The 16,587-nt window shown below is 50.4% G+C and overlaps 1 protein-coding gene and 1 long non-coding RNA gene across 2 annotated transcripts; both read right to left on the bottom strand.

Moving 5' to 3' along the window:
* Window positions 1-5: 5 nt before the first annotated feature.
* On the bottom strand, window positions 6-15,450 carry LOC127925736 (thioredoxin domain-containing protein 11-like; the record flags this gene model as incomplete). The annotated part of the gene is given in 10 exon segments (XM_052510827.1): window positions 6-441; window positions 6,163-6,243; window positions 7,056-7,168; window positions 8,367-8,456; window positions 8,459-8,520; window positions 11,643-11,811; window positions 12,114-12,287; window positions 12,515-12,718; window positions 14,037-14,149; window positions 15,358-15,450. Coding segments are annotated over 10 exon segments (1,535 nt in total), but the record flags the coding sequence as incomplete, so codon positions are not given.
* Window positions 14,156-14,936, bottom strand: LOC127925735 (uncharacterized). The gene is made up of 3 exons (XR_008122061.1): window positions 14,828-14,936; window positions 14,689-14,741; window positions 14,156-14,590 (listed from the first exon to the last, which is right to left on the bottom strand). It is a non-coding gene; the product is annotated as an uncharacterized LOC127925735 (long non-coding RNA).
* Window positions 15,451-16,587: the final 1,137 nt, after the last annotated feature.

The raw sequence follows: 16,587 nt of genomic DNA, 5'->3' as shown, positions 1-16,587 counted from the left end.
AAAACCCTCAGCAGCGTATTCTCAGTGAGAAGGTTCTCTGATGCGTCCGCTAGTTCCTGTAGTCTCCTGACCGCCTCCCCTAACTGACGACTCTTCTCCTTGTGCTGCTCCACTAGGCTCAGCCTCTCGCGCTGCAGCTCGCCATTCTGGGACTGCAGCAGTGCATTGTGGGTCTCCAGGGCCACGGCGTGAAAGGATAACCGCCGGTTGTCTCGCCATAGCTGGGCCAGTTGGTTGGAGAGGCGCTGGCGTGCACGATGTAATGTCTGGACTTCTCCTTGTAGAGCGCGGAACTCCGCCTTGAGGAGAACGTGAGGGTGAGGGTCGGATCCGTCTGCTTTCATTGGCTGGTGGGCGGAGTCGGAGTGCTTCAGGATGAAGCGTAATAGGGTGGGGAGAGTGATGAGCGTGTCCTCCGGGAACTTGGCGGACAGGTGTTTCTAAGAGACGAAGAGAGTCAGGAAGTAACATTAGACTAGTTAGTCTAACTAAATGAGGCATGAGAGGCTGTGGGAAATCTTTCATATTAGTGAATCATAGACAACAGGTCTTGTTTAGTACACAGAGAACAGTCTATATTCAACAACAGGTCTTGTTTAGTACACAGAGAACAGTCTATTCAATATCAGGTCTTGTTTAGTACACAGAGAACAGTCTATTCAATATCAGGTCTTGTTTAGTACACAGAGAACAGTCTATTCAATATCAGGTCTTGTTTAGTACACAGAGAACAGTCTATTCAATATCAGGTCTTGTTTAGTACACAGAGAGAACAGTCTATTCAACAACAGTCTAAGCAGGTCATGTACATACAGGTGTGTGTTCTGTCTTACCTGTGTCTGAGGAAGAGGAGGACAGGTATGTGTTCTGTCTTACCTGTGTCTGAGGAGGACAGGTATGTGTTCTGTCTTACCTGTGTCTGAGGAGGACAGGTATGTGTTCTGTATTACCTGTGTCTGAGGAGGACAGGTATGTGTTCTGTCTTACCTGTGTCTGAGGAGGACAGGTATGTGTTCTGTCTTACCTGTGTCTGAGGAGGACAGGTATGTGTTCTGTCTTACCTATGTCTGAGGAGGACAGGTATGTGTTCTGTATTACCTGTGTCTGAGGAGGACAGGTATGTGTTCTGTATTACCTGTGTCTGAGGAGGACAGGTATGTGTTCTGTCTTACCTGTGTCTGGGGAGGACAGGTATGTGTTCTGTCTTACCTGTGTCTGGGGAAGAGGAGGACAGGTATGTGTTCTGTCTTACCTGTGTCTGAGGAGGACAGGTATGTGTTCTGTATTACCTGTGTCTGAGGAGGACAGGTATGTGTTCTGTCTTACCTGTGTCTGAGGAGGACAGGTATGTGTTCTGTCTTACCTGTGTCTGGGGAAGAGGAGGACAGGTATGTGTTCTGTATTACCTGTGTCTGGGGAAGAGGAGGACAGGTATGTGTTCTGTATTACCTGTGTCTGAGGAAGAGGAGGACAGGTATGTGTTCTGTATTACCTGTGTCTGAGGAGGACAGGTATGTGTTCTGTCTTACCTGTGTCTGGGAGGACAGGTATGTGTTCTGTCTTACCTGTGTCTGGGGAAGAGGAGGACAGGTATGTGTTCTGTCTTACCTGTGTCTGAGGAGGACAGGTATGTGTTCTGTATTACCTGTGTCTGAGGAGGACAGGTATGTGTTCTGTCTTACCTGTGTCTGAGGAGGACAGGTATGTGTTCTGTCTTACCTGTGTCTGGGGAAGAGGAGGACAGGTATGTGTTCTGTATTACCTGTGTCTGGGGGAAGAGGAGGACAGGTATGTGTTCTGTATTACCTGTGTCTGAGGAAGAGGAGGACAGGTATATGTTCTGTCTTACCTGTGTCTGAGGAGGACAGGTATGTGTTCTGTCTTACCTGTGTCTGAGGAGGACAGGTATGTGTTCTGTCTTACCTGTGTTTGAGGAGGACAGGTATGTGTTCTGTCTTACCTGTGTCTGAGGAGGACAGGTATGTGTTCTGTATTACCTGTGTCTGAGGAGGACAGGTGTGTGTTCTATCTTACCTGTGTCTGAGGAAGAGGGAGGACAGGTATGTGTTCTGTATTACCTGTGTCTGAGGAGGACAGGTGTGTGTTCTGTCTTACCTGTGTCTGAGGGAGGACAGGTGTGTGTTCTGTATTACCTGTGTCTGAGGAGGACAGGTATGTGTTCTGTCTTACCTGTGTCTGAGGAGGACAGGTGTGTGTTCTGTCTTACCTGTGTCTGGGGAAGAGGAGGACAGGTATGTGTTCTGTATTACCTGTGTCTGAGGAGGACAGGTGTGTGTTCTGTCTTACCTGTGTCTGAGGAGGACAGGTATGTGTTCTGTATTACCTGTGTCTGAGGAGGACAGGTATGTGTTCTGTCTTACCTGTGTCTGAGGAGGACAGGTATGTGTTCTGTCTTACCTGTGTCTGAGGAAGAGGAGGACAGGTATGTGTTCTGTATTACCTGTGTCTGAGGAAGAGGACAGGTATGTGTTCTGTCTTACCTGTGTCTGGGGAAGAGGAGGACAGGTATGTGTTCTGTATTACCTGTGTCTGAGGAAGAGGAGGACAGGTATGTGTTCTGTATTACCTGTGTCTGAGGAAGAGGACAGGTATGTGTTCTGTCTTACCTGTGTCTGAGGAGGACAGGTATGTGTTCTGTATTACCTGTGTCTGAGGAGGACAGGTGTGTGTTCTGTCTTACCTGTGTCTGAGGAGGACAGGTATGTGTTCTGTATTACCTGTGTCTGAGGAGGACAGGTATGTGTTCTGTCTTACCTGTGTCTGAGGAGGACAGGTGTGTGTTCTGTATTACCTGTGTCTGGGGAAGAGGAGGACAGGTATGTGTTCTGTCTTACCTGTGTCTGAGGAGGACAGGTGTGTGTTCTGTCTTACCTGTGTCTGGGGAAGAGGAGGACAGGTATGTGTTCTGTATTACCTGTGTCTGAGGAGGACAGGTGTGTGTTCTGTCTTACCTGTGTCTGAGGAGGACAGGTATGTGTTCTGTATTACCTGTGTCTGAGGAGGACAGGTATGTGTTCTGTCTTACCTGTGTCTGAGGAGGACAGGTATGTGTTCTGTCTTACCTGTGTCTGGGGAAGAGGAGGACAGGTATGTGTTCTGTATTACCTGTGTCTGGGGAAGAGGAGGACAGGTATGTGTTCTGTATTACCTGTGTCTGAGGAAGAGGAGGACAGGTATGTGTTCTGTCTTACCTGTGTCTGAGGAGGACAGGTATGTGTTCTGTCTTACCTGTGTCTGAGGAAGAGGAGGACAGGTATGTGTTCTGTATTACCTGTGTCTGAGGAAGAGGACAGGTATGTGTTCTGTCTTACCTGTGTCTGGGGAAGAGGAGGACAGGTATGTGTTCTGTATTACCTGTGTCTGAGGAAGAGGACAGGTATGTGTTCTGTATTACCTGTGTCTGAGGAGGACAGGTATGTGTTCTGTCTTACCTGTGTCTGAGGAGGACAGGTATGTGTTCTGTCTTACCTGTGTCTGAGGAGGACAGGTATGTGTTCTGTATTACCTGTGTCTGAGGAGGACAGGTGTGTGTTCTATCTTACCTGTGTCTGAGGAAGAGGAGGACAGGTATGTGTTCTGTATTACCTGTGTCTGAGGAGGACAGGTGTGTGTTCTGTCTTACCTGTGTCTGAGGAGGACAGGTATGTGTTCTGTATTACCTGTGTCTGAGGAGGACAGGTATGTGTTCTGTCTTACCTGTGTCTGAGGAGGACAGGTGTGTGTTCTGTCTTACCTGTGTCTGGGGAAGAGGAGGACAGGTATGTGTTCTGTATTACCTGTGTCTGAGGAGGACAGGTGTGTGTTCTGTCTTACCTGTGTCTGAGGAGGACAGGTATGTGTTCTGTATTACCTGTGTCTGAGGAGGACAGGTATGTGTTCTGTCTTACCTGTGTCTGAGGAGGACAGGTGTGTGTTCTGTCTTACCTGTGTCTGGGGAAGAGGAGGACAGGTGTGTGTTCTGTATTACCTGTGTCTGGGGAAGAGGAGGACAGGTATGTGTTCTGTATTACCTGTGTCTGAGGAAGAGGAGGACAGGTATGTGTTCTGTCTTACCTGTGTCTGAGGAGGACAGGTATGTGTTCTGTCTTACCTGTGTCTGAGGAAGAGGAGGACAGGTATGTGTTCTGTATTACCTGTGTCTGAGGAAGAGGACAGGTATGTGTTCTGTCTTACCTGTGTCTGGGGAAGAGGAGGACAGGTATGTGTTCTGTATTACCTGTGTCTGAGGAAGAGGAGGACAGGTATGTGTTCTGTCTTACCTGTGTCTGAGGAAGAGGACAGGTATGTGTTCTGTCTTACCTGTGTCTGAGGAGGACAGGTATGTGTTCTGTCTTACCTGTGTCTGAGGAAGAGGACAGGTATGTGTTCCGTCTTACCTGTGTCTGAGGAAGAGGAGGACAGGTATGTGTTCTGTCTTACCTGTGTCTGAGGAAGAGGAGGACAGGTATGTGTTCTGTCTTACCTGTGTCTGAGGAGGACAGGTATGTGTTCTGTCTTACCTGTGTCTGAGGAGGACAGGTATGTGTTCTGTCTTACCTGTGTCTGAGGAGGACAGGTATGTGTTCTGTCTTACCTGTGTCTGAGGACAGGTATGTGTTCTGTCTTACCTGTGTCTGGGGAAGAGGAGGACAGGTATGTGTTCTGTATTACCTGTGTCTGGGGAAGAGGAGGACAGGTATGTGTTCTGTATTACCTGTGTCTGAGGAAGAGGAGGACAGGTATGTGTTCTGTATTACCTGTGTCTGAGGAGGACAGGTATATGTTCTGTATTACCTGTGTCTGAGGAAGAGGAGGACAGGTATGTGTTCTGTATTACCTGTGTCTGAGGAAGAAGAGGACAGGTATGTGTTCTGTATTACCTGTGTCTGAGGAAGAGGAGGACAGGTATGTGTTCTGTATTACCTGTGTCTGAGGAGGACAGGTATGTGTTCTGTCTTACCTGTGTCTGGGGAAGAGGAGGACAGGTATGTGTTCTGTATTACCTGTGTCTGGGGAAGGGGAGGAAAGGTATGTGTTCTGTATTACCTGTGTCTGGGGAAGAGGAGGACAGGTATGTGTTCTGTCTTACCTGTGTCTGAGGAAGAGGACAGGTATATGTTCTGTATTACCTGTGTCTGAGGAAGAGGACAGGTATGTGTTCTGTATTACCTGTGTCTGAGGAAGAGGAGGACAGGTATGTGTTCTGTATTACCTGTGTCTGAGGAAGAGGAGGACAGGCATGTGTTCTCTCTTACCTGTGTCTGAGGAGGACAGGTATGTGCTCTGTATTACCTGTGTCTGAGGAGGACAGGTATGTGTTCTGTATTACCTGTGTCTGAGGAGGACAGGTATGTGTTCTGTCTTACCTGTGTCTGAGGAAGAGGAGGACAGGTATGTGTTCTGTCTTACCTGTGTCTGAGGAAGAGGAGGACAGGTATGTGTTCTGTATTACCTGTGTCTGAGGAAGAGGAGGACAGGTATGTGTTCTGTCTTACCTGTGTCTGAGGAAGAGGAGGACAGGTATGTGTTCTGTATTACCTGTGTCTGAGGAAGAGGACAGGTATGTGTTCTGTCTTACCTGTGTCTGAGGAAGAGGAGGACAGGTATGTGTTCTGTATTACCTGTGTCTGAGGAAGAGGAGGACAGGTATGTGTTCTGTATTACCTGTGTCTGAGGAAGAGGAGGACAGGTATGTGTTCTGTATTACCTGTGTCTGGGGAAGAGGAGGACAGGTATGTGTTCTGTCTTACCTGTGTCTGAGGAAGAGGAGGACAGGTATGTGTTCTGTATTACCTGTGTCTGAGGAAGAGGAGGACAGGTATGTGTTCTGTATTACCTGTGTCTGAGGAGGACAGGTATGTGTTCTGTCTTACCTGTGTCTGGGGAAGAGGAGGACAGGTATGTGTTCTGTATTACCGGTGTCTGGGGAAGAGGAGGACAGGTATGTGTTCTGTATTACCTGTGTCTGGGGAAGAGGACAGGTATGTGTTCTGTCTTACCTGTGTCTGAGGAAGAGGAGGACAGGTATGTGTTCTGTATTACCTGTGTCTGAGGAGGACAGGTATGTGTTCTGTATTACCTGTGTCTGGGGAAGAGGACAGGTATGTGTTCTGTATTACCTGTGTCTGAGGAAGAGGAGGACAGGTATGTGTTCTGTATTACCTGTGTCTGGGGAAGAGGAGGACTGAGGGGAAGTGATCCACCATGAACTCCCACGGCAGGTCGTTACGCGCCACGTTCACCCTACACACAGAGACAGTATGACGTCACATCCTGTTACTAAAGGAAGTTTAACTGGAAACAGTTGAATATCAATGGAATGTAAAAAAGCTAAATAAAATTCAACCCAATTCAGCACTACGTCACAAAACAGATACAACCCTCCCAACCAGTCAGACAGCCAGTCAGCCAACCAGCCAGTCAGCCAGCCAGCCCAACCAGTCAGACAGCCAGTCAGCCAGCCAGCCCAACCAGTCAGACAGCCAGTCAGCCAACCAGCTGGTCAGCCAGCCAGCCAGTCAGCCAGCCAGTCAGCCCAACCAGTCAGCCAACCAGCCAGCCAGCCAGCCCAACCAGTCAGACAGCCAGTCAGCCAACCAGCCCAACCAGTCAGACAGACAGTCAGTCAGCCAGTCAGCCAACCAGCCAGCCAGTCAGTCAGCCAACCAGCCAACCAGTCAGCCAACCAGCCAGTCAACCAGCCAGCCAGTCAGTCAGTCAACCAGCCAGCCAGCCAACCAGTCAGCCAACCAGCCAGTCAACCAGCCAGTCAGCCAGCCAACCAGTCAGCCAACCAGTCAGCCAGCCAACCAGTCAGCCAGCCAGCCAACCAGCCAGTCAGCCAACCAGCCAGTCAGCCAACCAGCTAGTCAGTCAGTCAGTCAACCAGCCAGCGAGCCAGTCAACCAGCCAGCCAACCAGTCAGCCAACCAGCCAGTCAGCCAGCCAGCAAGTCAGCCAGCCAGTCAACCAGCCAGCGAGCCAGTCAACCAGCCAGCGAGCCAGTCAACCAGCCAGTCAGTCAGTCAGTCAGCCACCCAGCCAGTCAGCCCTACCTGGCGATGGTGACAGTGCTGTTTCCACGGAACATTCTAGCCAGCTGGATGATGACGTGGTTTAGAACAGAGCAGTAGCCACACCACTGACTGTAGTAGAACAGCACCACATCCTGGAGAACACAACACATTTTATATCCACACCCCTGACTGTAGTAGAACAGCACCATAACCCCTGACTGTAGTAGAACAGCACCATAACCCCTGACTGTAGTAGAACAGCACCACAACCCCTGACTGTAGTAGAACAGCACCACAACCCCTGACTGTAGTAGAACAGCACCATAACCCCTGACTGTAGTAGAACAGCACCATAACCCCTGACTGTAGTAGAACAGCACCATAACCCCTGACTGTAGTAGAACAGTACCATAACCCCTGACTGTAGTAGAAGAGCACCATTACCCTGACTGTAGTAGAACAGCACCATAACCCCTGACTGTAGTAGAACAGCACCATAACCCCTGACTGTAGTAGAAGAGCACCATAACCCCTGACTGTAGTAGAACAGCACCATAACCCCTGACTGTAGTAGAACAGCACCATAACCCCTGACTGTAGTAGAACAGCACCATAACCCCTGACTGTAGTAGAACAGCACCATAACCCCTGACTGTAGTAGAACAGCACCATAACCCCTGACTGTAGTAGAACAGCACCATAACCCCTGTCCATCCTAGAAACCAGAAACCAGTCTGAACTGAACAACTAGGACGTGTCTTAAAAGGTCTGTCAAATCAAACCACACAGTTATTATGATGGGGGTGAGGACCACCCTCCCTCTCCTGCTCCTCCCTCCCTCCCTGCTCCTCCTCCCTCCCTCTCCTGCTCCTCCTTTCTCCCTCCCTGCTCCTCCTCCCTCCCTCCCTGCTCCTCCATCTCCTGCTCCTCCCTCCTGCTCCTCCTCTCTCTCTCTCTCCCTCCCTCCCTCCCTCCCACTCATTTTCCTCCATTTCTACTCCCTCTCCCTGACTGCCTCCTCTCTCTCCTCCCTCCCTGCTCCCTCCTCTCTCTCCCCCTCCCTGCTCCTCCCTCTCTCTCCCCCTCCCCTGCTCCTCCTCTCTCTCCCTCCTTCCCTCTCCTCCCTCATTTTCTTCTCTCCTTTCTACACCCCTCTCCCTGCTCCTCCTCCTCTCTCTCCTCCTCTCTCTCCTCCCTCCTCCTCCCTCTCCTCCTCTCTTCCTCCTCCCTGCTCCTCCCTCTCCTGCTCCGCCTCCCTGCTCCTCCTCTCTCTCTCTCCCCCTCTCCCTCCTCCCTCATTTTCTTCTCTCCTTTCTACTCCATCTCCCTGGATGCCTCTCTCTCACCCACCCTGTGAGGATCCATGACAGTGGTAAGGAAAGAGGTGGTGGTCAGCTCTGAGATAAGGGTCTCTTCTGGGGCCTCTCCTCCTCCTCCTCTCTCCTCCCCACCAGGCGTCTCTGCAGTGGGCTGTGGGAGGTGCTAAAGTTCCTGATGAACAACTCTGGAGGGGCAAGACGACACACACATGGGTAAAGCTGTCTATTTTCCCTAGACCTGGCCTGGGTTCAAATACTATTAGAAATCTTTCAAATACTTTGCTTTAGCCTGCCTGGAGTGCCAGATGGGTGGGGTTTGCAGTTTCAGGACGTTTCTATTGGTCCATTAAGCCAGGCCAGCTCAATCAAGCACAGCTGCAGAATTTTTTATGATTTCCAAATGGTATTTAAACCCAGGTCTGTTTCCAAGTAGACAGTGACTCTAACAGCAGCTGGTTGACCCAGTAGCTCCCCAGAGACTCTGTAAGAGTAGCTAGTTGACCCAGTAGCTCCCCAGTCTTACCCAGAGACTCTGTAACAGTAGCTAGTTGACCCAGTAGCTCCCCAGAGACTCTGTAACAGTAGCTAGTTGACCCAGTAACTCCCCAGTCTTACCCAGAGACTCTGTACAGTAGCTAGTTGACCCAGTAACTCCCAGTGAGACTCTAACAGTAGCTAGTTGACCCAGTAGCTCCCCAGTCTTACCCAGAGACTCTAACAGTAGCTAGTTGATCTAGTAACTCCCCAGTCTTACCCAGAGACTCTGTAACAGTAGCTAGTTGACCCAGTAGCTCCCAGTCTTACCCAGAGACTCTGTAACAGTAGCTAGTTGACCCAGTAGCTCCCCAGTCTTATCTAGAGACTCTGTAACAGTAGCTAGTTGACCCAGTAACTCCCCAGTCTTATCTAGATACTCTGTAACAGTAGCTAGTTGACCCAGTAACTCCCCAGTCTTACCCAGTGACTGTAACAGTAGCTCGTTGACCCAGTATCTCCCCAGTCTTACCCAGAGAGTCTGTAACAGTAGCTAGTTGACCCAGTAACTCCCAGTCTTATCTAGATACTCTGTAACAGTAGCTAGTTGACCCAGTAACTCCCAGTCTTACCCAGTGACTGTAACAGTAGCTTGTTGACCCAGTATCTCCCCAGTCTTACCCAGAGAGTCTGTAACAGTAGCTAGTTGACCCAGTAGCTCCCAGAGACTCTGTAACAGTAGCTAGTTGATCTAGTAACTCCCCAGTCTTACCCAGAGAGTCTGTAACAGTAGCTAGTTGACCCAGTAGCTCCCCAGAGACTCTGTAACAGTAGCTAGTTGACCCAGTAACTCCCCAGAGACTCTGTAACAGTAGCTAGTTGACCCAGTAGCTCCCTAGTCTTACCCAGAGAGTCTGTAACAGTAGCTAGTTGACCCAGTAACTCCCCAGAGATTCTGTAACAGTAGCTAGTTGACCCAGTAGCTCCCAGTCTTACCCAGAGAGTCTGTAACAGTAGCTAGTTGACCCAGTAACTCCCCAGTCTTACCCAGAGACTCTGTAACAGTAGCTAGTTGACCCAGTAACTCCCCAGTCTTACCCAGAGACTCTGTAACAGTAGCTAGTTGATCTAGTAACTCCCCAGTCTTACCCAGAGACTCTGTAACAGTAGCTAGTTGACCCAGTAACTCCCCAGTGACTCTAACAGTAGCTAGTTGACCCAGTAACTCCCCAGTCTTACCCAGAGACTCTGTAACAGTAGCTAGTTGACCCCAGTAACTCCCCAGTCTTACCCAGAGACTCTAACAGTAGCTAGTTGATCTAGTAACTCCCCAGTCTTACCCAGAGACTCTGTAACAGTAGCTAGTTGACCCAGTAACTCCCCAGTGACTCTAACAGTAGCTAGTTGATCTAGTAACTCCCAGTCTTACCCAGAGACTCTGTAACAGTAGCTAGTTGACCCAGTAACTCCCAGTGACTCTAACAGTAGCTAGTTGATCTAGTAACTCCCCAGTCTTACCCAGAGACTCTGTAACAGTAGCTAGTTGACCCAGTAACTCCCCAGTGACTCTAACAGTAGCTAGTTGACCCAGTAACTCCCCAGTCTTACCCAGAGACTCTGTAACAGTAGCTAGTTGACCCAGTAACTCCCCAGTCTTACCCAGAGACTCTGTAACAGTAGCTAGTTGATCTAGTAACTCCCCAGTCTTACCCAGAGACTCTGTAACAGTAGCTAGTTGACCCAGTAACTCCCCAGTGACTCTAACAGTAGCTAGTTGATCTAGTAACTCCCCAGTCTTACCCAGAGACTCTGTAACAGTAGCTAGTTGATCTAGTAACTCCCCAGTCTTACCCAGAGACTCTGTAACAGTAGCTAGTTGACCCAGTAACTCCCAGTGACTCTAACAGTAGCTAGTTGATCTAGTAACTCCCCAGTCTTACCCAGAGACTCTGTAACAGTAGCTAGTTGACCCAGTAACTCCCCAGTGACTCTAACAGTAGCTAGTTGATCTAGTAACTCCCCAGTCTTACCCAGAGACTCTGTAACAGTAGCTAGTTGATCTAGTAACTCCCAGTCTTACCCAGAGACTCTGTAACAGTAGCTAGTTGACCCAGTAGCTCCCCAGTCTTATCTAGAGACTCTGTAACAGTAGCTAGTTGACCCAGTAACTCCCCAGTCTTACCCAGTGACTGTAACAGTAGCTTGTTGACCCAGTATCTCCCCAGTCTTACCCAGAGAGTCTGTAACAGTAGCTAGTTGACCCAGTAAGTTCCCAGTGACTGTAACAGTAGCTCGTTGACCCAGTATCTCCCCAGTCTTACCCAGAGAGTCTGTAACAGTAGCTAGTTGACCCAGTAACTCCCCAGTCTTACCCAGTGACTGGAACAGTAGCTTGTTGACCCAGTATCTCCCCAGTCTTACCCAGAGAGTCTGTAACAGTAGCTAGTTGACCCAGTAACTTCCCAGTGACTCTAACAGTAGCTAGTTGACCCAGTAGCTCCCCAGTCTTACCCAGAGAGTCTGTAACAGTAGCTAGTTGACCCAGTAACTCCCCAGAGACTCTGTAACAGTAGCTAGTTGACCCAGTAGCTCCCCAGTCTTACCCAGAGACTCTGTAACAGTAGCTAGTTGATCTAGTAACTCCCCAGTCTTACCCAGAGACTCTGTAACAGTAGCTAGTTGACCCAGTAACTCCCCAGTCTTACCCAGAGACTCTGTAACAGTAGCGGTTCCTCTGTGGTCCAGAACGTAGTGCACCTCATCCTTCAGGTTCACGATGGTCGCAAACGACTGTGCGCCATCACCGGTCCCGTTGCCTAGCAACCTTCCTAACTCCCCAGGCCACCGCCACCCATCTCGTCGTTGCCTAGCGCCCCAAGGCGCACCGCCAGCGGCCAGTGGAGGGCGGAGTCCAGGATGTAGAACCTGAGCGTCTTATTTGTCCGACACCTCAACCCTTTAATCCCGCCTGCTTCCTGGTCCTGGGAGGACGGGGAGGAGTCCTGGGAGGAGGATGGTGAGGGAGGGGGTGTCCCTAACCCCTCGTTGTCTAGCCCCTAGCCCCTGCTGTGGGAGCAGGGAAACCCCTAGCTGTCCCAGAGTTCTACAACAGGCACTATAGCGACCTGACGACGGGCTGTAGCTACTCAGGATGTTACTACAGGCAACCGTCGTCACCGTCGCAGCAACAGGTAGGCAGCATCGTCTGAGGTAGGACTGGAGCACGGCAGCGCCACCTGATGTCTGGGAGGGGAAGGTGCACAGTGGAGAGCGTCCCGGATTGGACTGGTTGAGACAAAGCTCACACACCCTGGAGGTGGAGCCTGGGAGGGGGTGTGGCCTGGGCAGAACCACTGAGAGGCAGCAGAGAGGGGGACAGGGGCTGGGAGGGTCCACTGTAGTAGTAGTGGTCAGAGGGGTGGTGGTGGTGGTGAGGGGAGTCGCTACAGGAATGGTAGCGAACCGCGACGTCTGCAATCTAGAAGGGGGTCAAGAGTTAAATTAATGTGGATTTAGACATTCTCATCTTCAGAGATCTGAAGCCGTCTGACTACATTCATCTAGATGGAACAATTCACAACGATGTTCTCGAGCCATGTTTTATTCTTCATCACATCAAAACATTAAATGTTGTAGTAAATTTATTTTATTGTAGTTGTAGTAGTGGTTGATGTAAGGGTCGTTGTTGTTGTCGTGGTGACTCACCTGCGTCAGCAGCGGGTCGGGGCCGTGCCCCAGGGGATTGTGGGGCAGGAAGAGCAGGAGGGCAGGGCCTTTGGTCAGTTCCTGCTCCAGAAGGCGGGACTTAGCACCAGTCGGCGCCAGCCATTGGAGGACGGTCTCGCGGTGCTCAAAGACCCAGGAACAGATGCCTTCAGAGGTGAAGTTACGCTCCCAACTAGGGAAAATCTGAGGGGGAGGGAGGAGGCAGGAGAGAGAGGGGAGAGAGGGGGAGACGGGGAGAGAGAGAGGGGATAGAGGGGGAGAGGGGGAGAGAGAGGGAGACGGGGGGAGAGAGAGAGGGGATAGAGGGGGAGAGAGAGAGGGATAGAGGGGAGAGAGAGAGGGATAGAGAGAGGGGATAGAGGGGGAGAGAGGGGGAGAGACGAGGGATAGACGGGGGGATAGACGGGGGAGAGACGGGGGAGAGACGGGGAGAGAGGGGAGAGAGAGGGGAGAGAGAGGGGGATAGAGGGGGAGAGACGGGGGAGAGAGGGGAGAGAGAGAGGGGAGAGAGAGGGGGATAGAGGGGGAGAGAGGGGATAGAGGGGGAGAGAGGGGTAGAGGGGGAGACAGGGAGACAGAAAGGTAAAGCTAAACCTCCATAGGAACAAATGACAGTACCAGGAGATTTTCCCGAATATTTGACCCAACCAGGAGAAAGTCACTATCGCATTAGATGAAACCAAGACTCCTCTCAGGGCCGGGCTGCTGGTGCTCACTAGCAGGAGTGACTTTTCCCAGCAGGTTAGGATAATTAACGTGGCAGGTTAGGATAATTAGGTTAAGGTTAAGAAAAGGGTTAGCTAAAATTGTCCCATGATCTACAATCAGGTCTGCCCTTAAAAAAAAAACAGTCTTGGTTTCCACTAATGCGACTCTGGGCCCTGACAAGTCTGTTTGTCACGTGCTGATGACATTACCAATGAGCAGTGAGTAGTTGAAGTGTCGGTAGACAAGGGGGTGGGCGTGTGTCGACTGACCAATGAGGAGTTGAAGGGGGGTGGCGTGTGTCGACTGACCAATGACGAGTTGAAGGGGGTGGCGTGTCGACTGACCAATGAGGAGTTGAAATGTCGGTAGACAAGGGGGTGGGCGTGTGTCGACTGACCAATGAGGAGTTGAAGGGGGTGGGCGTGTGTCGACTGACCAATGAGGAGTTGAAGTGTCGGTAGACAAGGGGCTGGGCGTGTGTCGACTGACCAATGAGGAGTTGAAGTGTCGGTAGACAAGGGGGTGGGCGTGTGTCGACTGACCAATGAGGAGTTGAAGTGTCGGTAGACAAGGGGGTGGGCGTGTGTCGACTGACCAATGAGGAGTTGAAATGTCGGTAGACAAGGGGGTGGCGTGTGTCGACTGACCAATGAGGAGTTGAAGGGGGTGGGCGTGTGTCGACTGACCAATGAGGAGTTGAAGTGTCGGTAGACAAGGGGGTGGGCGTGTGTCGACTGACCAATGAGGAGTTGAAGTGTCGGTAGACAAGGGGGGTGGGCGTGTGTCGACTGACCAATGAGGAGTTGAAGTGTCGGTGCAGGTAGACGGTCTGGTCATCTCTGACTGAGATGGACTCTGCCACCTGTCTACTGGTCACCACCCCGAAACGCACCGCACCACGGAAGTCTGAGGCAGGGAAGAGCAACACACACTTTCATTCATCTTTACTTCTCATTTCTATAGTCACAGAACTAGAATGAGTAGAACAGGCCTTGCTATGTATGTGGCAGAGCTTCCAAGTCTGGTCTATTCATTCTATTTCAATGGCTATGACATTCTACTCCGGTGGCAAAAACCCCAGCAGGTAGCGGTTATCAAAGACACTGGATGAGAGGACATGGATGTTAATGTTTAGCTTTACCTCTCTTCAGGGCTTTAGGGAGTTAGCATGTAGCGGTTATCAAAGACACTGGATGAGAGGACTTACATTTATCCATCAACAACATGGATGTTAATGTTTAGCTTTTACCTCTCTTCAGGGCTTTAGGGAGTTAGCCAGTTAGCATGTAGCGGTTAGCTTACCTCTCTTCGGGGCTTTAGCCAGTTAGCATGTAGCGGTTAGCTTACCTCTCTCTTCGGGGCTTTAGGAGTTAGCCAATTAGCATGTAGCTGTTAGCTTACCTCTCTCGAGGCTTTAGGGAGTCAGCATGTAGCAGTTAGCTTACTTCTCTTCAGGGCTTTAGGGAGTTAGCCAGTTAGCATGTAGCGGTTAGCTTACCTCTCTTCGGGGCTTTAGGGAGTTAGCATGTAGCGGTTATCAAAGACACTGGATGAGAGGACATGGATGTTAATGTTTAGCTTTACCTCTCTTCAGGGCTTTAGGGAGTTAGCATGTAGCGGTTAGCTTACTTCTCTTCAGGGCTTTAGGGAGTTAGCCAATTAGCATGTAGCTGTTAGCTTACCTCTCTTCGAGGCTTTAGGGAGTCAGCATGTAGCAGTTAGCTTACTTCTCTTCAGGGCTTTAGGAGTTAGCCAGTTAGCATGTAGCGGTTAGCTTACCTCTCTTCGGGCTTTAGGGAGTTAGCATGTAGCGGTTAGCTTACTTCTCTTCAGGGCTTTAGGAGTTAGCCAATTAGCATGTAGCTGTTAGCTTATCTCTCTTCGGGGCTTTAGGGAGTTAGCATGTAGCGGTTAGCTTACTTCTCTTCAGGGCTTTAGGGAGTTAGCCAATTAGCATGTAGCTGTTAGCTTACCTCTCTTCGGGCTTTCGGGAGTTAGCATGTAGCGGTTAGCTTACTTCTCTTCAGGGCTTTAGGGAGTTAGCCAATTAGCATGTAGCTGTTAGCTTACCTCTCTTCGGGCTTTAGGGAGTTAGCATGTAGCGGTTAGCTTACCTCTCTTCAAGGCCTGCAGAGCTGAGGAGAGATATGTGATGTAGCCGGGAGGCTGAGGAGAAGTGTTGAACTGGAAATAACCCACTACCCCGGCTGGGAGGCAGAAGAGGAGAACAGACATGAAACACGTGACTTGGGTTGCAAAAATCTGGTAACTTCCTCAAAATTCAAAGGTTTTCCAGAAACCCCGGTTAGAGGATTCTGGAATTCAACCTGGGCATTATGGGAAAGGTATTGTGACATCACAGGTCATAGAAGCAGTAGAAGCAGTCAGCCATGTCAGAAAGACTCACTTTTAATCTAGGTCTTATCTACAGGCTAAACCCTGCTAGCAAAACAAACCAGGCTCTCTGTTGTGACAGACAGAGGCACTACAGAAAGGATTAAACAAGAAACTGGCTAAACAGCTCCTCCACAACATAACACCCTCCACCATACCGTACACCTTACACCTGACCCACAGGTACACCACACCTAGTGGACCACTCCCAAATGGCACCCGGTTCCCTATATATATATAGGTGTCCTACTGTTTAACCATGGCCCTGTAGGGCACGATAAAGGAACAGGGTTCCATTTGAGATAGTGTCACCATTGTGACATCATTACATAGAACTCTTGTCTTTCAACAGAAAAATAACACCCAAAGCATAACACTCATTTCCTCTCATCTGTCTTTATTCTTATTCCCTTCAGCCCCCATTCTTATCCCCTTATTCCCTTCAGCCCCCACCCCATTCTTATCCTTATTCCCTTCAGCCCCCATTCTTGTCCCCTTACTCCTTCAGCCCCCCCATTCTTATCCCCTTATTCCTTCAGCCCCCACCCCCATTCTTATCCCCTTCAGCCCCCATTCTTGTCCCCTTATTCCCTTCAGCCCCCACCCCCCCATTCTTATCCCCTTCAGCCCCCATTCTTGTCCCCTTATTCCCTTCAGCCCCCACCCCCATTCTTATCCCCTTATTCCCTTCAGCCCCCCCCCCCCATTCTTATCCCCTATTCCCTTCCAGCCCCCCATTCTTGTCCCCTTATTCCCTTCAGCCCCCCACCCCCATTCTTATCCCCTTATTCCCTTCAGCCCCCCATTCTTGTCCCCTTATTCCCTTCAGCCCCCACCCCCCCATTCTTAACCCCCATTCCCTCTAGCCCCCCACCCCATTCTGCCCCTTATTCCCTTCAGCCCCCACCCCCCCATTCTTATCCCCTTATTCCCTTCAGCCCCCCATTCTT

The sequence above is a fragment of the Oncorhynchus keta genome, unplaced genomic scaffold (genome assembly GCF_023373465.1).
Source record: "Oncorhynchus keta strain PuntledgeMale-10-30-2019 unplaced genomic scaffold, Oket_V2 Un_contig_6189_pilon_pilon, whole genome shotgun sequence".
Taxonomy (NCBI): domain Eukaryota; kingdom Metazoa; phylum Chordata; class Actinopteri; order Salmoniformes; family Salmonidae; genus Oncorhynchus; species Oncorhynchus keta.
Note: the sequence above shows the minus strand (reverse complement) of the source record. Positions and strands in the feature narration are given on the sequence as shown.